Consider the following 16710-nt stretch of genomic DNA (forward strand, 5'->3'; position numbering starts at 1 on the left):
CAATCAAATAAATACCTTTTAATTCATTAACACATTTTACATTGGCCAAAATCATGGTAAACATGAATAACATTTTTGTTAAAAAAATATCACAAACATGATAAGTTGGATGGATAAGATTACTTATTTCCATTTTGCATCTGTGTGACTGAGTGCCAACACAAATGCAAAAGTATCTACAGCCTTCAGTGATTCTTCAAATTCCTGCACTCTCTTCACAGCCCCACTGTCATCCATAACCAGTAATTTCTACATAGATTCACAAAGAAATACAACTTCTCGGTTTCCATGTGCATTGAACAGAACACACACAGCCCCTGAGGACATGAACCTCAACATGTTGGAAGAGAATGTGTATCCTGAGCCCTGCTCAAGCTCTCACTAACAAGAGGACAGGATGCTCTTGTGTCTATCCACTCTTGGATATGCTCTTTTTAGTATCCAGTGCTTTCACACAATCAGACCCTGTCTATCGGTCTGTCTGTCTCTCAGGACAGGCCTCCTTACTGGGACTCTTTCTGTAGAAGTTTAAGTATCCTTTTGAGCCGGTTCATCTGCATTGTCAACTCCTCAAATGACAAGAAGGGAACATGAAACCTCCGAGCTATTATTGTTAACGAGCAGCGCAGTTCTGCAAGAAGAAGAATTCTACACATGGCGCACGCCCAAAAACACTTAAAAGTGGCTTGCACTCTACTGCCTCTAGGATATGCTTCCAGTGAAACAGCTTAAACCCTACAATAATGGTCTTCTTTGGCTAATCCTGTAGTGTAGCAAGGCTATTTCAATTGTGGAGACAGAGAGACTCTACCACCATCTATTGGACATTTTCCTACACTGCAATCTGTGTTTCACCCCTTGACCCCGCTGGCAGTGCACTTAGCTTCCAACACTTTAAACTACAAATCCTTTCTCTTTAGGACTCAAGGCACATATTTCACAAAAAAAAATCTAGATTACTTCAACATTAGAATGATAACAAACTACATCTATCATATTTGGTAGAATAGACATCTGGTTATGAGTATGAGCTTATGTAGAGGTGTAACAGGGTTGGTTATGTTTCCACTTGACACTGCATAAATATGTATTGAGATCGCAATTTAAATTCTTCCAAGTCTGACATTGACATGCAAGCGGTAGGACATGTTCTGAAATAGTGCATTCTATTGACGTATTTACAATGTGTACAATTTCACTATGTACATTTACTGATATATATATATCTTGAAGAAGTTCCCACATATTCTGAGCACTTATTGGATGCTTTTTTCTTCACTCTGCAGTCCAACTTATCCAAAACCATCTCAATTGGGTTGAGATCAGGTGATTGTGGAGGCCAGGTCATTTGATCACTCTCCTTCTTGACGGGATGGCATATCGCTGCAAAATGCTATGGTAGCCATGCTGGTTAAGTGTGCATTGAATTCTAAATAAATCATTGCAGTGTCACCAGCAAAGCACCCCCACATTATCACACCTCTTCCATACTTCATCGTGGGAACCACACATGCGGTGATCATCCGTTCACCTACTATGCGTCTCACAAAACATTGCAGCAATTCGACCATGAAGGTCTGATTCACATAGTCTCCTCTGAACAGTCGATGTTGAGATGTGTCTGTTACTTGAACTCTGTGAAGCATTTATTTGGGCTGGTAATGAACTTATCCTTTGCAGAAAAACCCTTGAATGAGTAGGTGTGTCTAAACTTGTGACTGGTACTCTATATGCATACTGAAAAAAATATAAACACAACATGTAACAATTTCAAAGATTTTACTGAGTTACAGTTTATATAAGGAAATCAGTCAATTTAAATACATTCATTAGGACCTCATCTATGGATTTCACAAGACTGGAAGTACAGATATGCATCTGTTGGTCACAAATACCTTTAACTAAAGGTAGGGGCAGTGGATCAGAAAACCAGTCAGTGTTTGGTGTGACCACCATTTACCTCATGCAGCATCACACATCTACTTTGCATAGAGTTGGTCACAAATACCTTTTTAAAAAAGGTAGGGACGTGGATCAGAAAACCAGATAGTATTTGGTGTGACCACCATTTGCCTCATGCAGCGCAACACGTCTCCTTCACATAGAGTTGATCAGGCTGTTGATTGTCGCCTGTAAAATGTTGTCCCGCTCCTCTATAATGGCTGTGTGAAGTTGCTGGATATTGGCGAGAGTAGAATAGAATAGAATTAAACTTCATTGTCCATCTAGGATGGACATTTGTTTGGCATCACCTCCATTAAAATAATCACATACACATACATTCTAACATCATACACATTTAAACCAGTCAGTCCATCATGTTGCATAGACTAACAACATAGAGGATATTAATTGATTCACTCACAAACAACCACTGTCCCAACTGCACTAGATAGATAAGTACATATAGATACAATTTACTTTGAATTTAGTAGTCCAACAGCACAAGGAATGAATGAATGTTGTACACATCGATCCAGAGCACCCCAAACATGTTTAATGGGTGACATGTCTGGTGAGTACGCGTGCCATGGAAGAACTGGGACATTTTCTCCTTCCAGGAATTGTGTACAGATCCTTGCGACATGGGGCTGTGCAATATCATGCTGAAACATGAGGGGATGGCGGCTGATTAATGGCACAACAATGGGCCTCAGGGTCACGGTATCTCTGTGTATTCAAAATGACATCAATAAAATGTAAATGTGTTCATTGTCTGTAACATGGGGCTCATTATTCACAACGTTGACATCAGCAAGCTGCTCGCCCACATGACGCCATTCGGTTGTGAAGGTCGGTTGGACGTACTGCCAAATTCTCAAAAATGACATTGGAGGCGGATTATGGTAGAGAAATTAACATTCAATTCTCTGTCAACAGCTCTAGTGGACATCCTTGCAGTCAGCATGCTAATTGCACGCTCCTACAAAACTTGAGACATCTATGGCATTGTGTTGTGTGACAAAATGGCACATTTTAGAGAGGCCTTTTATTGGCCCCAGCACAAGGTGCACCTGTGTAATGATCATGCTGTTTAATCAGCTTTTTTATATGACACACCTGTTAGGTGGATGGATTTTCTTGTTGAATGATAAAATGTTCACTGACAGGGATGTAAACACATTTCTGACGAGGAGGAGTAGTAGGAAGGATCGGAGGACCAAAGCGCAGCGTGGAAAGTGTCCATATTGATTTAATATAACAATTGAACACTGAAACAAAACAATAAAGCGACAACGAACGAAACGAAACAGTCTTGTACGGTGAATACACAGAACAGAAAATAATCACCCACAACTCAAGGATGAAAACAGGCTACCTAAGTATGGTTCTCAATCAGGGACAATGATTGACAGCTGCCTCTGATTGAGAACCATACCAGGCCAAACACAGAAATCCCAAATCATAGAAAAAAGAACATAGACTGCCCACCCCAACTCACGCCCTGACCATACTAAAACAAAGACAAAACAAAGTAACTAAGGTCAGAATGTGACAGATGTGCCTTTGTATGTTGTTGTGTAAGAGCGAGTTAGCTAGCATGCTTGAGATGTAATGTCGCATTAGCCCCTGCTAATTCAGTTATTTCCATGCTAACAGACGAATCACGAATCTACAGCCATCAACATAGTGTTGTCCTGCACATCTAATGTATTTGTATTTATTATGGATCCCCATTAGTTGCTGCCAGCAGCTAACCTCTTCCTGGGGTCCAGCTAAATAAAGGCAGTTCATACAATTTTTAAAACGTAACAATATATTCACAGATTTCACAACACACTGTGTGCCATCAGGCCCCTACTCCACCATTACCACATATCTACAGTACAAAATCCATGTGTACGTGTGTGTATAGTGCGCATGTTATCGTGTGTGTGTGTGTGTATGCATGTGTCTGTGCCTGTTTGTGTTGCTTCACAGTCCCCGCTGTTCCATAAGGTGTATTTTACTTTACGGAATGCAAAATTACAATGCTTGCCTTTCATAATTTGGTCAGATACTGTATACTTGGATGTGTAGTGTCAGCATTTGTTGCTGGCATGGCATCGCTAAGTTTGATGGAGCTGAGTTTGCTTTTTTCCACAAAATGTATTTTAAGGTGCTCCAAAGCTTTTTACTATCATTCTTTATGTCATTTATCTTTGTTTCATAGTGTAGTTTCTTCTTCTTTTTATTCAGTTTAGTCACATGATTTCTCAATTTGCAATACATTTGCCAATCGGTTGTGCAGCCAGACTTATTTGCCATTCCTTTTGCCTCATCCCTCTCAACCATACAATTTTATAAATCTGCATCAATCCACAGGGATTTAACAGTTTTTACAGTCATTTTCTTAATGTGTGCATGCTTATTAGTAACTGGAATAAGCAATTTCATAAATGTGTCAAGTGCAGTGTCTGTTTGCTACTCTTTACACACCACAGACTAACAAATATTCTTTACATAAACAATATAGGAATCACTACAAAACTTGTGTCTACCGACCTCTTATACACAATATTAGGCCCAGCCTCTGGAACATTGGTTTTCCTAGATATGGCTACTATATTGTGATCACTACATCCAATGGATTTGGTTACTGCTTTCAAACAAATCTCTGCAGCATTTGTAAAGATATGATCAATACATGTTGATGATTTAATTCCTGTACTGTTTGTAACTACCCTGGTAGGTTGATCGATAACCTGAACCAGGATGTAGGCACAAGTTACAGCTTGAAGCTTTCTCTTGAGTTGGCAGCCTGGTGAAAGCTAGTCAATATTTAAATCACCCAGAAAGTTAAGCTCTTTATTGACATCACATACATTATCAGGCATTGCACACATGTTATCCAGATAATGACTGTTAGCACTTGATGGTCTGTAGCAGCTTCACACCAGAATGAGCTTTAGGTGATGCAGATGAACCTGCAGCCATATTACTTCATTAGTATTTGACATGAGATCCTCTCTAATCTTTACAGGAATGTGGTTCTGAATATATACAGCAACACCTCCACCATTGGCATTTCTATATTTTCTGTAAATGTTATAACCTTGTATTGCTACCACTGTATCATCAAAGGTATTATCTAAATGAGTTTCAGAGATAGTCAGAATATGAATGTCATCTGTTACTAGCAACATATTGAGCTTAAGCCACATTTGTTAACATGGGCTATTTTGAGCACTTTTCTTCCGGGATGCTTGCTTGTTTTTATTGCTTTACTCAGAAGCTTAGCAGCAGTAGATGTGCTCATGTTCTTCATGCTAGTGCAGGGTGAGCTGCACACAGTGGATTTCCTCCTAGGGCACACCGGCTCAGTGCTAACAGTATAAATAGGGTTCGTAGGGACATGATTACTGCATACAGTAGCTGTAGGATCAGCAGAGGCACTCAGAACAGTTAGAGGAACATACATGATGTTACTTACATTGTGTCTACCGACACCGCTGGTGTAATGTACATTTGCTGAAGCATTATGACCACACTGCGTCACAATGTTAGGGATTATCTGAGCTGGGCTTGGGTCATTGATAAGTCATTGTCTTGTGTCTATTGTCAGAATAAACAACAATCACCTGGGATCACTGGCTGGACAGTCCTTTCTTTAAAAACACAGCGCATGATAGTTACGAAGTACGATCACATCTGTTACACTGATGCAGAGACCAGTCTTCTTGTCTTTGCTGGGTATCTGTTACAGAGGCACACAAGGACATTGCATCATTGTGTTCATGTATCTGCCATATGCACTAGAATGTACATTTACAAAGTGTTGATTCAACTGGGGATTGGTGGTTATTTAGAACCCTGGTGTTCTGCTGGTTTATAACCTTTTGGTCCATCTCCACCAAAATCTTGTCATCCATCATCTGTTCCTCTCTCACTTGAATCTCCAGAGCGTGATAGAGACAATTATGACAATCTTCAGAACAGAAATCAGTTCTGTGGCTGTGATATAGAAGGATGTTTGGGATCATTTAACAGCACATCAATAACATGTGTTTGCAGTCAGTCCACAAACTGAATTTTAATAATGGTATGATGCTTTGTCAATTCCATACTCCTGTTTCTCCTTGTCTATTTGTTTACATAACTACAAGGTTGTGTGATTTGCAAACCCGCAGGGCTTCTTTATGCTTACGAATCAAATCCTGCTTGAGTACTGGGCATGAGGAAGATAATATTGAGACATTGTAATGGTGAAATCCCTCAGATCCCTTGTATAATGCCACACTTAACATACACTCAAGTGTTTTTTGATAAGACAGATAACATGTGAAACCTAAAGAGAGCGAGACCTTGATGCTCACAGTGCAGATTTTGTCTCTGGTTGGACAGATTCAGGTGTTGGACATCCAGGAGTCCCTATACTATATCATACACTGTTCCATCTATGAGTCTCAGAGCCAGGTCACTCAGTGTGGTGTAGGACAGGCGCTGCTGGAAGGAGCTGGACATGGGGGTAAAACAATAAACAGAGATTACTTCCTGGACCTGGAAGCAGAGGTCAAGTCACGTTTCTGTAACTCCCTATTCACTAGGAACCAACATGACCGAAATGGCATGGTTCTACCTAAACTTGTCCAATAAAAAAATTCTGACATGCTTCTGACATCTAACGACTGTAAATAGTTAGGAACCATGAACGCACCTAAGACACAGGGAGAATCTCAATAGAATTTTCTTGATTCCTCGTGCCCTCTCTCCTCACCTTCTCAAAGCAAAAGGTCTATGGGAAGGGACATCTGACCTTCTCATCCAATGGGTTTTAAAATGCGGAGGCGGCGAGGAGAGAGGAAGCGAGAAATTAAGGAAATGCAATTGAGATTCTCCAATGATGCTGGGTTGGGATGGTTACCTGTGCAAATCTTTGATAAGGGTTTGTAGTTCTGATGTATGGGAGTTTAGTTTTCTCAGCTAGCTCCGTGCTAGCAATCAAACATGCTTGCTAGCTAGCTAGCTTTACTCTCAGCCATAGCATAGGTTATTAGCATTTAGCAAACCCTTTACTGTAAAAGCTTTGAGGAACCACATAGGTACCTAGCTACAGTTATCTTTAGAAGTTCATCAAAATGCAGTATACACAAAGTAGTGTGCATTCCTGCTGTAGTTGGAGGCTAGCTACTGATGCTCGGATGCTCTGCCTGTGGAAGGACAGAAAAGTCTAAACCAAATCCTTGGAACTACAGAAGACTGCTGAGGGGATGACGGTTCATAATAATGGCTGGAACAGAGCAAATGGAATGGCATCAAACACATGGAAACTATGTTCATCCCACTATGTTCATCTCACAAATTCTGCTCCAGCTATTACCACAAACAAGCATGTCCTCCCCAATGAAGGTGCCACCAACCTCTTGTGCTTGGGAGGTCTCAACTCTGACATAACCCCATTGAAGTTGACATTTAAAATGGTTAATGTTAGGGTAAGGGTAGCGGTTAGGGTTATGGTTTAGGGTAGGGCCAATGATTCCTATTAGCACTACCCATGGAATGGTTTGTTATCTATAAGATACCTGCTTGTAATTCATATTTTAGACTTTATTTATTACTTTGATTTAATTGCAGTTTTGTCATCATTCGTGGTATTTATCATATTAGCAAAGATACGTTAAATGGAAATATGAAACTATTATTTTACAGCGACAAAAGCAAGTGTAGGGGTCGCGAGAACAAGCAGGAGCTAAATTCGTCCGCCAGATGGCGCGCGCTGTACACTGTCAATCGAGCGAAGATTCTACAGTTTCCACAGGTTGATCGTGTCATGTGTCATTTCGGCAAGTCGTGTGTAGATTGATGAGAAGGCAATGACGCCTAAAGATGTAATGTTTTTAAAAGTAGCCACTGCATTTTTGTTGTTGTAAAATAGTAGTATGATATAGGCTACAAATGCCAATTTAATCTGGAAATGAAAAAAGAACGCATGGGATGATTATTTTCTTGAAATGACCCAAATTAGGAAAGTAAAAGGCAGTAATTACTAATTGGCACTATACTTTACATATTTTGTTTTTCCTTGGGTTGTTTCCACCCAAACATTTTATAACATTGTTTGCTTACTTTACTTACCTTACTCTTATAAATTTGCAACGTTGCTGTTAATTCTGTATCAAATAAGCCTACTGTACATTGAAAACGATAGATCATTGATTATAACATAGGCACGATACGCCGTCATGCGCAAAAGGTGCCAGAAATGAAGAGGACCCAGTTGCGGAGGAGGCGAGCACCATAGGGAGCACCGTTGAAAGGATCACGGATGTGCAGATTAAATAAGTGGCAAAAACATTCTCATTTGTCAAAAATGGCCAAAAACACATCCCTATATTTCCGTATTGTAGAGGGCAGGAGCCTTCCAGTCAAAGACGTGTAAGTATGTCTTAATTGTATTTATTCAACAGGCAGCAATTACTCCTATTTGCTTATTTATGTTTCTCGTTGTGTGAAGTACTCGTATACCAGGATGTACACTTGTTTGGAAGTTAAGAATACCTTTGTTTTACAGCACTTATTGAGATATTGGTGGTAAAATGTGACTCCAAGTAGCCTAGACTTGACAGGTGTTTAAGATATTTCTATCAATAATGTATTTCGCAACTGATAAGGGAAGAGCATATCTGTAGGTTTCCTCTGCTACCTTCATTCCATCTTTAAACATATATTTATGTTTTATTTGTCAAGCTCTGGGACCAGTGACCCATACTGCATTGTAAAAGTTGACAATGAAGTTGTGGCCAGGTGAGTCCATCATATCAGTCATATGCATTCCTGTTTTGTTTGCTGCTTAATTTGACTGTTTTTCAAATGTGATTGATAAATGGGCTAAACGTTTACTTCAGAATTGTATGTGACAGCAAGTGCTGCCCAAAAAACTTTAAAACTGATAGGGCCCTACTGTTAATACAATGGCAAAACATATTTATCAGTTCATAGGAAACCGTGTTGTATCCTATCATGTTGTCTTTACTCTATGCCAAACCTCTGATTGCTCTCACACACGTTGAATTCAGAACAGGATAGGAACAGGATGCATAATGAAGGAGTCGGTTGCTGGACTTTGGGTACCCCACTATGTTTTATACAGGCTAGCATGGCAGGAGTGTGGTATAGCAGGCTAGGTGTGTGATCACTGATAAGGACTGTGGTGTTCTTAGGTTGAGCCCCCCAAGTGCAATTGAACCTGATCCAGGGCTGGCCTTTAAGACACCAGTAGGTAACCATGGAGAGGGGGCATAAATTATTGCAGGGAGCTCCCGTTCCCATTCCCGGCTCCAGGCAGGGGCATGGAAGGCTGATGGTTCATGCCGCGCATTGCCCGGGGTTTGGCTGTGTGTGTGTTCACACAAGTATACTCTGTATATAAATGTCCCATATGTTTAATTTGTTGTCTTTTGGGAACTATGTTCATTACCTGTCGCATTGTCCTCAAGTGGAATGACTAACGAGTTAATCAAAGCTCCCCGCTAAGGCCTCCCGGGTGGCGCAGTGATCTAGCTGTGCCACCAGAGACTGTGGGTTCGAGCCCAGGCTCTGTCGCAGCCGCCCGCGACCGGGAGGTCCATGGGGCGACGCACAATTGGCCTAGCGTCGTCCGGGTTAGGGAGGGTTTGGCCAGTAGGGATATCCTTGTCTCATCGCGCGCTAGCGACTCCTGTGGCGGTCCGGGCGCAGTGCACGCTAACCAGTTCGCTAGGTGCATTATGTTTCCTCCGACACATTGGTGTGGCTGGCTTCCGGGTTGGATGCGCGCTGTGTTAAGAAGCAGTGCGGATTCGTTTGGTTGTGTTTCGGAGGACGCATGACTCTCGACCTTTGTCTCTCCTGAGCCCGTACGGGAGTTGTAGCGACGAGACAAGACAGTAACTATTAACAATTGGATACCATGAAAAAGGGGGTAAAAAAAATCAAGACTCCCAACATCTCTTTTCTGACAAACTGATGTTTCAGCGGTTGATAAAATGCATTTGTTTTGTCTTTTCATTGAGTTGTTTCCTCTCCCACAATGAGAGGAGTTGGAGGGTTGGCTGACTGCAGAGATCTGCACCAGTCTCTGGCTGTCTCATTATCAGCTCACTGACTCATTGACTGTGTGCTTTCTGGACACCTTGCTGCTTTGACCCTGCTGTGGGGTAATGGTGTCTGTAAAAACAGAGTTTCATTGTAATAAAGGGATGCACATTACTGATGAAAATAGACCTTCCTGCTACCCATTGGCATAGAGGACATGGTGTTGAAGTCATTTCTCAATATCATGTCTAGACAGCAGGTTTGCAATCTCCAGTTTATGGTTAGAGCATCTGCAGTAGTTAATGTTTCATAATGAAAAGGCAGATTTAAAAATGATTGCATATAGACTTGTATTTTGTTATTCCACACACTGCCTTTTGAAGTTATTGCATTGTTATTCTGTCACCGTATCATTACTTTCAACACATCACAATATTCCGCACACAGCCTTTATTGTAGATTGTTGTCTTTCATTGTTACTGACATTCACAATGAAAGGGATTATGGTTATGAATAAGAAATAAGGGTCATGTAGTACTTGCTGTGGTTACGGTCCCTATTATTTGCACTGTTATCTTGCAGGACAGCCACAGTGTGGAAGAACCTCAACCCTTTCTGGGGAGAAGAATACACACTGCATCTCCCGACGGGGTTCCACTCGCTCTCCTTCTATGTCATGGATGAGGACACCATTGGGTAAGATTGTCTTTAACAGCTGTCAGAGAGAATTATTGTAGTGTTTGTGTCGACAAGTTAGTTGATAATTGTGTATAAACAGGGTATAACCGTTATAGTTATCACCGTTTTGTAATGGAAGAGATGTTCATGATTGTGTTGGCTTGTTTACCAGAGGCTGTGATTTTAGAGTTTTCTATCCAGACTGACTGGGTGAAGAATCATGGATGTGTGTTTTGGAAAAACCTGAAAGCTTTCAATAAACAAACATCAACATACAGATGGTACCACAGATTGAGAAATGAAATACTATCTCAGTCTCCTGATCAACAACCTCCTCAGTCTATGCATATATTCTTACTGTATTATGAGGTCACTTTATAGGATGTTAAGTCCTTTTTTGAGAAATACCTTGTGTGAAGACCCTTATTTTCAATTATACATTTTTGTTAATTGTGACATATGTTCTCCCTTTTTTTTGCCCTAGCCATGATGACATCATTGGAAAGATATCTCTGAGCAAAGACACCATCGGGGCCAAGGTTAAAGGTAAACCTGATCACTATATGTCACAATACTGTTTGTGGCTTTAAATGAGTGGGTGGCACTGAGATGATGGGAAAAACTACCAGCACAGAAACACATCTAAATGCTTATTGATTTATAGAATTGTCACGCTACGGTTGTGGGTCTACTTCTCTGTCTATGCCATGCTAGAGAGGGTAAACCAAAAGAGCAAAGGGTCATCAGAGAGGGGTTATTCCCATGACTCCGAGTAAGGCTCTGCCATGTAGGTCACTGTGATTGAAGAGCTGGGTCTTTTTTAGATCCTGTTGCTGGGAAAGGTTGCCAGTGTGTTCTCACAAATCCATAGGTTAATTTAGAGATTCATTTTCTGACTGCTATGCTTGTTAGTTTGATATACACATACTATTACATATTATATACACATACTATCACATACTCTTCCCTACTGATTCATCTCTATGAGCCAAACAACTTCCTTCTCATTGGACAGCGTACAAACAGGGAGAGAAGGGCCTGTACATGGTTACATTTGTTTGCAGGATTGCTTCTTGAGTCAGGGTTTGCATCAACTCCAGGATCATGCATTGTACAGTGCAGCTGTCCTTTTGTTTAAAACACCACTGTAGTCTGTGAGAAGCAACCGAAAGCTTTTCAAACAGCCAGCCTGCGCCTTCCTTCACCACAGCACACCTGGCTCTCCTACAGTAACTTTTAATGTGGAAATTAGTTAGAATATATAGCAATAATATCTTTGCTGTGCTTTTCCTTATCCATGGCAACTGGGAATAAGATTTATATTGTTACTTTGAATGTGTTTTGACACTACACAAAAGCAAATGTGACACTTTCTCTGTTAGTTAGTGTCTAATACCAATGTCTCGCTCCAGGGAACATTCTGCATTCAGGCCTGATTCACTGCAACATGTTGCCACTGAGTCAACAACTCCTTCACAGGATCTTAGGAATTCTCTCCTCTTTTGGCTGTGAATCTGAAGTTACTGCCCTCACCACCTTGTATCTCAACCAGAAATGTCAGCACCAGTCCTCATATTATCACGCACAAACAATCCTCTTGTCTTTTGATACTATATATACAAAAGTATGTGGACACCCCTTAAAATTAGTGGATTTGGCTATTTCAGCCACACCCGTTGCTGACAGGTTTATACAATCCAGCACACATCCATGCAATCTCCATAGACAACATTGGCAGTGGAATGGCCTTACTGAAGAGCTCAGTGACTTTCAATGTTGCACCGTCAAAGGATGACACCTTTCAAATGTCTGCCCTGCTTGAGCTGTCCCAGTCAACTGTAAGTGCTGTTATTGTGAAGTGGAAACATCTAGGAGCAACAACGGCTCAGAGGTGAAGTGGTAGGCCACACAAGCTCACAGAATGGGACCGCCGTGTGCTGAAGCACTTAGCGTGTGGCTGAATGGAAGTTAGTTCCTGTAGCAATGTTCCAGCATCTAGTGGAATGCCTTCCCAGAAAAGTGGAGGCTGTTACAACAGCCAAGGGGGGACCAACTCCATATTAATGCCCATGATTTTGGAATGAGATATTCGATGAGCAGGTGTCCACATACCTTTGATCATGTTGTATATGTACCAGACATTTATCCAGGGGAGGACTTATCAGTGGGAATGTGTTTAAGGTTTGAGTAAATGTTCACAATAACAGAGCCAGGCACTGCCCGTTAGAGACACTAGGCATTATTGGTATTGTACTAGGCTGTCTGTTTTCTACGATTTCCCTGATAGGCTTTGTTAAATGCCACATACAGTGCCTTCAGAAAGTATTCCCACCCCTTGACTTTTCCCACATTTTGTTGTTACAATATATATATATATTTTTGTTGTCAAACACTAATTATATCTTGATTACATAAGTATTCAACCCCCTGAGTCAATACATGTTAGAATCACCTTTGGCAGTAACTACAGCTGTGAGTCTTTCTGGTTAAGTCTGTAAGAGCTTTGCACACCTGGATTGTACAATATTTGCACATTATTCTTTCAACATTCTTCAAAAATATGAAAAGTGGTACTCAGTGATGTGTTGTGTTGGATTTCGCCAAACATAATGCTTTGTATGTCGGACATAAAGTACATTTCTTTGCCACATTTTTTGCTATTTTACTTTAGTACTTTATTGCAAACAGGATGCATGGTTTGCAATATTTTTTATTCTGTACAGGCTTCCTTCTTTTCACGCTGTCGATTAGGTTAGTATTGTGGAATAACTACAATGTTGTTGATCCATCCTCAGTTTTCTCCTATCACAGCCATTAAACTCCGTAACGGTTTTAAAGTCCCCATTAGCCTCATGGTAACATCCCTGAGCGGTTTCCTTCCTGTCCAGCAACTGAGTTAGGAAAGACAATCTGTATCTTTGTAGTGACTGGGTGTATTGATACACCATCCAAAGTGTAAATAATAACTTCACCATGCTCAAAGGGATATTCAATGTCTGCTTTTTACATTTTTACCCATCTACCAATAGGTGCCCTTCTTTGCAAGGCACTGGAAAACCTCCCTTTTTTGTTGAATATGTGTTTGAAATTCACTGCTCGACTGAGGGGCCTGACAGATACTTATAAACTCAGCAAAAAAAGAAATGTCCCCTTACTGTCAACTGCATTTATTTTCAGCAAATTTAACATGTGTAAATATTTATATGAACATAACAAGATTCAACAACTGAGACATAAACTGAACATGTTCCACAGACATGTAACTAACAGAAATGGAATAATGTGTCCCTGAACAAAGGGGGGTCAAAAAGTAACCGTCAATAACTGGTGTGGCCAGTAGCAGCATTAAGTACTGCAGTGCATCTCCTCCTCATGGACTGCACCAGATTTACCCGTTCTTGCTGTGAGATGTTACCCCACTCTTCCACCAAGGCACCTGCAAGTTCAAGGACATTTCTGGGGGGAATGGCCCTAGCCCTCACCCTCCGATCCAACAGGTCCCAGACGTGCTCAATGGGATTGAGATCCGGGGTCTTCGCTCTTTGCAGGAAATCACGCACAGAACGAGCAGTATGGCTGGTGGCATTGTCATGCTGGTGTGTCATGTCAGGAAGAACCTGCAGGAAGGGTACCACATCAGGGAGGAGGATGTCTTCCCTGTAACGCACAGCGTTGACATTGCCTGCAATGACAACAAGCTCAGTCCGATGATGCTGAGACACACTGCCCCAGACCATGACGGACCCTCCACGCCCAAATTGATCCCGCTCCAGAGTACAGGCCTCAGTGTAACGCTCATTCCTTCAACGATAAACGCGAATACGACCATCAACCCTGGTGAGACAAAACTGTGACTCGTCAGTGAAGAGCACTTTTTGCCAGTCCTGTCTGGTCCAGCGATGGTTGGTTTGTGCCCATAGGCGACGTTGTTGCCGGTGATGTCTGGTGAGGACCTGCCTTACAACAGGCCTACAAGCCCTCAGTCCAGCCTCTCTCAGCCTATTTCGGACAGTCTGAGCGCTGATGGAGGGATTGAGCATTCCTTGTGTATCTCGTGCAGTTGTTGCCATCCTGTACCTGTCCCGCAGGTGTGATGTTCGGATGTACCGATCCTGTGCAGGTGTTGTTAAACGTGGTCTGCCACTGCGAGGATAATCAGCTGTCTGTCTTGTCTCCCTGTAGCGCTGTCTTAGGCATCTCACAGTACGGACATTGCAATTTATTGCCCTGGCCACATCTGCAGTCCTCATGCCTCCTTGCAGCATGCCTAAGGCACGTTCACGCAGATGAGCAGGGACCCTGGTCATCTTTCTTCTGTGTTTTTCAGAGTCAGTAGAAAGTCCTCTTTAGTGTCATAAGTTTTCATAACTGTGACCTTAATTGCCTACCGTCTGTAAGATGTTAGTGTCTTAATGACTGTTCCACAGGTGCATGTTCATTAATTGTTTATGGTTAATTGAACAAGCATGGTGTGTTTAAAAACAGGATCGATATGATAACAGCCAGTGAAAGTGCAAGGCACCAAATTCAAACAACATAAATCTCATAATTAAAATTCCTCATACATAGTATTTTACACCATTTTAAAGGTAAACTTGTTGTTAATTCCACCACAGTGTCCGATTTCAAAAAGGCTTTACGACGAAAGCACACTAAACGATTATGTTAAGTCAGTACCTAGTCACAGAAAAACACAGCCATTTTTCCAGCCAAAGAGAGGAGCCACAAAAAGCAGAAATAGAGATAAAATGAATCACTAACCTTTGATGATCTTCATCAGATGACACTCATAGGACTTCATGTTACACAATACATTTGTTCGATATAGTTCATATTTATATCCAAAAATCTCAGTTTACATTGGCGCTTTACGTTCAGTAATGTTTTGTTTCCAAAACATCCTGTGATTATGCAGAGAGCCACATCAATTTACAGAAATACTCATCATAAATGTGATGAAAATACAAGTGTTATGCATGGAACTTTAGATAAACTTCTCCTTAATGCAACTGCTGTGTCAGATTTCAAAAAAGCTTTACCGAAAAAGCACACCATGCAATAATCTGAGTACGGCTCTCAGACACAAAAACAAGCCATACAGATATCCGCCATGTTGTGGAGTCAACAGAAGTCAGAAATAGCATTATAAATATGAACTTATCTTTGATGATCTTCATCAGAAGGCACTCCCAGGAATCCCAGTTCCACAATAAATGTTTGTTTTGTTCGATAAAATCCATCATTTATGTCCAAATACCTCCTTTTTGTTCGCGCCTTGAGTTCACAAATCCAAATTCACGAACTCGCAGGCCAGACGAAAAGTCAAAAAATTCCATTACAGTTCGTAGAAACATGTCAAACGATAAATAGAATCAATCTTTAGAATGTTTTTAACATAAATCTTCAATAATGTTTCAACCGGAGAATTCCTTTGTCTTTAGAAATGCACGCTCGCTCTCACGCTCTCACGGGAGCGCGCCTGAATGAGCTCATGGCACTCTGGCAGACCTCTTACTCAATCAGCTCTCATTTTCTCCTCCTTCACAGTAGAAGCCTAAAAAATGTTCTAAAGACTGTTGAAATCTACTGGAAGCCTTAGGAAGTGCAATCGGACCAAATTTAAACTGTATCTTGGCAAGGCAAAGAGTTGAAAAACTACAAACCTCAGATTTCCCACTTCCTGGTTGGATTTTTTCTCAGGTTTTTGCCTGCCATAGTTCTGTTATACTCACAGACATCATTCAAACAGTTTTAGAAACTTCAGAGTGTTTTCTATCCAAATCTACTAATAATATGCATATCTTAGCTTCTGGGCCTTGGTTGCAGGCAGTTTACTCTGGGCACCTTATTCATCCAAGCTAGTCAATACTGCCCCCAAGCCATAAGAAGTTAATTAAACCCTTTACAATGAAGTAAAGTTATTTGGATTTTTATGAATTATCTTTGAAAGACAGGGTCCTGAAAATGGGACGTTTCTTTTTTTTGCTGAGTTTATGTGTTGTGTACAGAGATGAGGTAGTTAGCCTAGTGGTAAGAGTG

At 41.1% G+C, this 16710-nt stretch overlaps 1 protein-coding gene and 1 pseudogene across 1 annotated transcript in view; one reads left to right on the forward strand and one right to left on the reverse strand.

Moving 5' to 3' along the window:
* Positions 1–488: 488 nt before the first annotated feature.
* On the reverse strand, positions 489–6962 carry LOC109873500 (protein DGCR6-like; annotated as a pseudogene).
* Positions 6963–8102: 1140 nt separating this feature from the next.
* LOC109873513 (rasGAP-activating-like protein 1) overlaps positions 8103–16710 on the forward strand; it is a 37188-nt gene continuing 28580 nt past the window's right edge. Inside the window, exons 1-4 of the mRNA XM_031819487.1 lie at positions 8103–8355; positions 8668–8724; positions 10576–10689; positions 11156–11217. Of these exons, the coding sequence (XP_031675347.1) occupies positions 8246–8355; positions 8668–8724; positions 10576–10689; positions 11156–11217 (343 nt within the window). The 5' untranslated portion in view covers positions 8103–8245. The remainder of the gene's footprint in view (positions 8356–8667; positions 8725–10575; positions 10690–11155; positions 11218–16710) is intronic.

The sequence above is a fragment of the Oncorhynchus kisutch genome, linkage group LG3, assembly GCF_002021735.2.
Source record: "Oncorhynchus kisutch isolate 150728-3 linkage group LG3, Okis_V2, whole genome shotgun sequence".
In the NCBI taxonomy this organism is placed as follows: domain Eukaryota; kingdom Metazoa; phylum Chordata; class Actinopteri; order Salmoniformes; family Salmonidae; genus Oncorhynchus; species Oncorhynchus kisutch.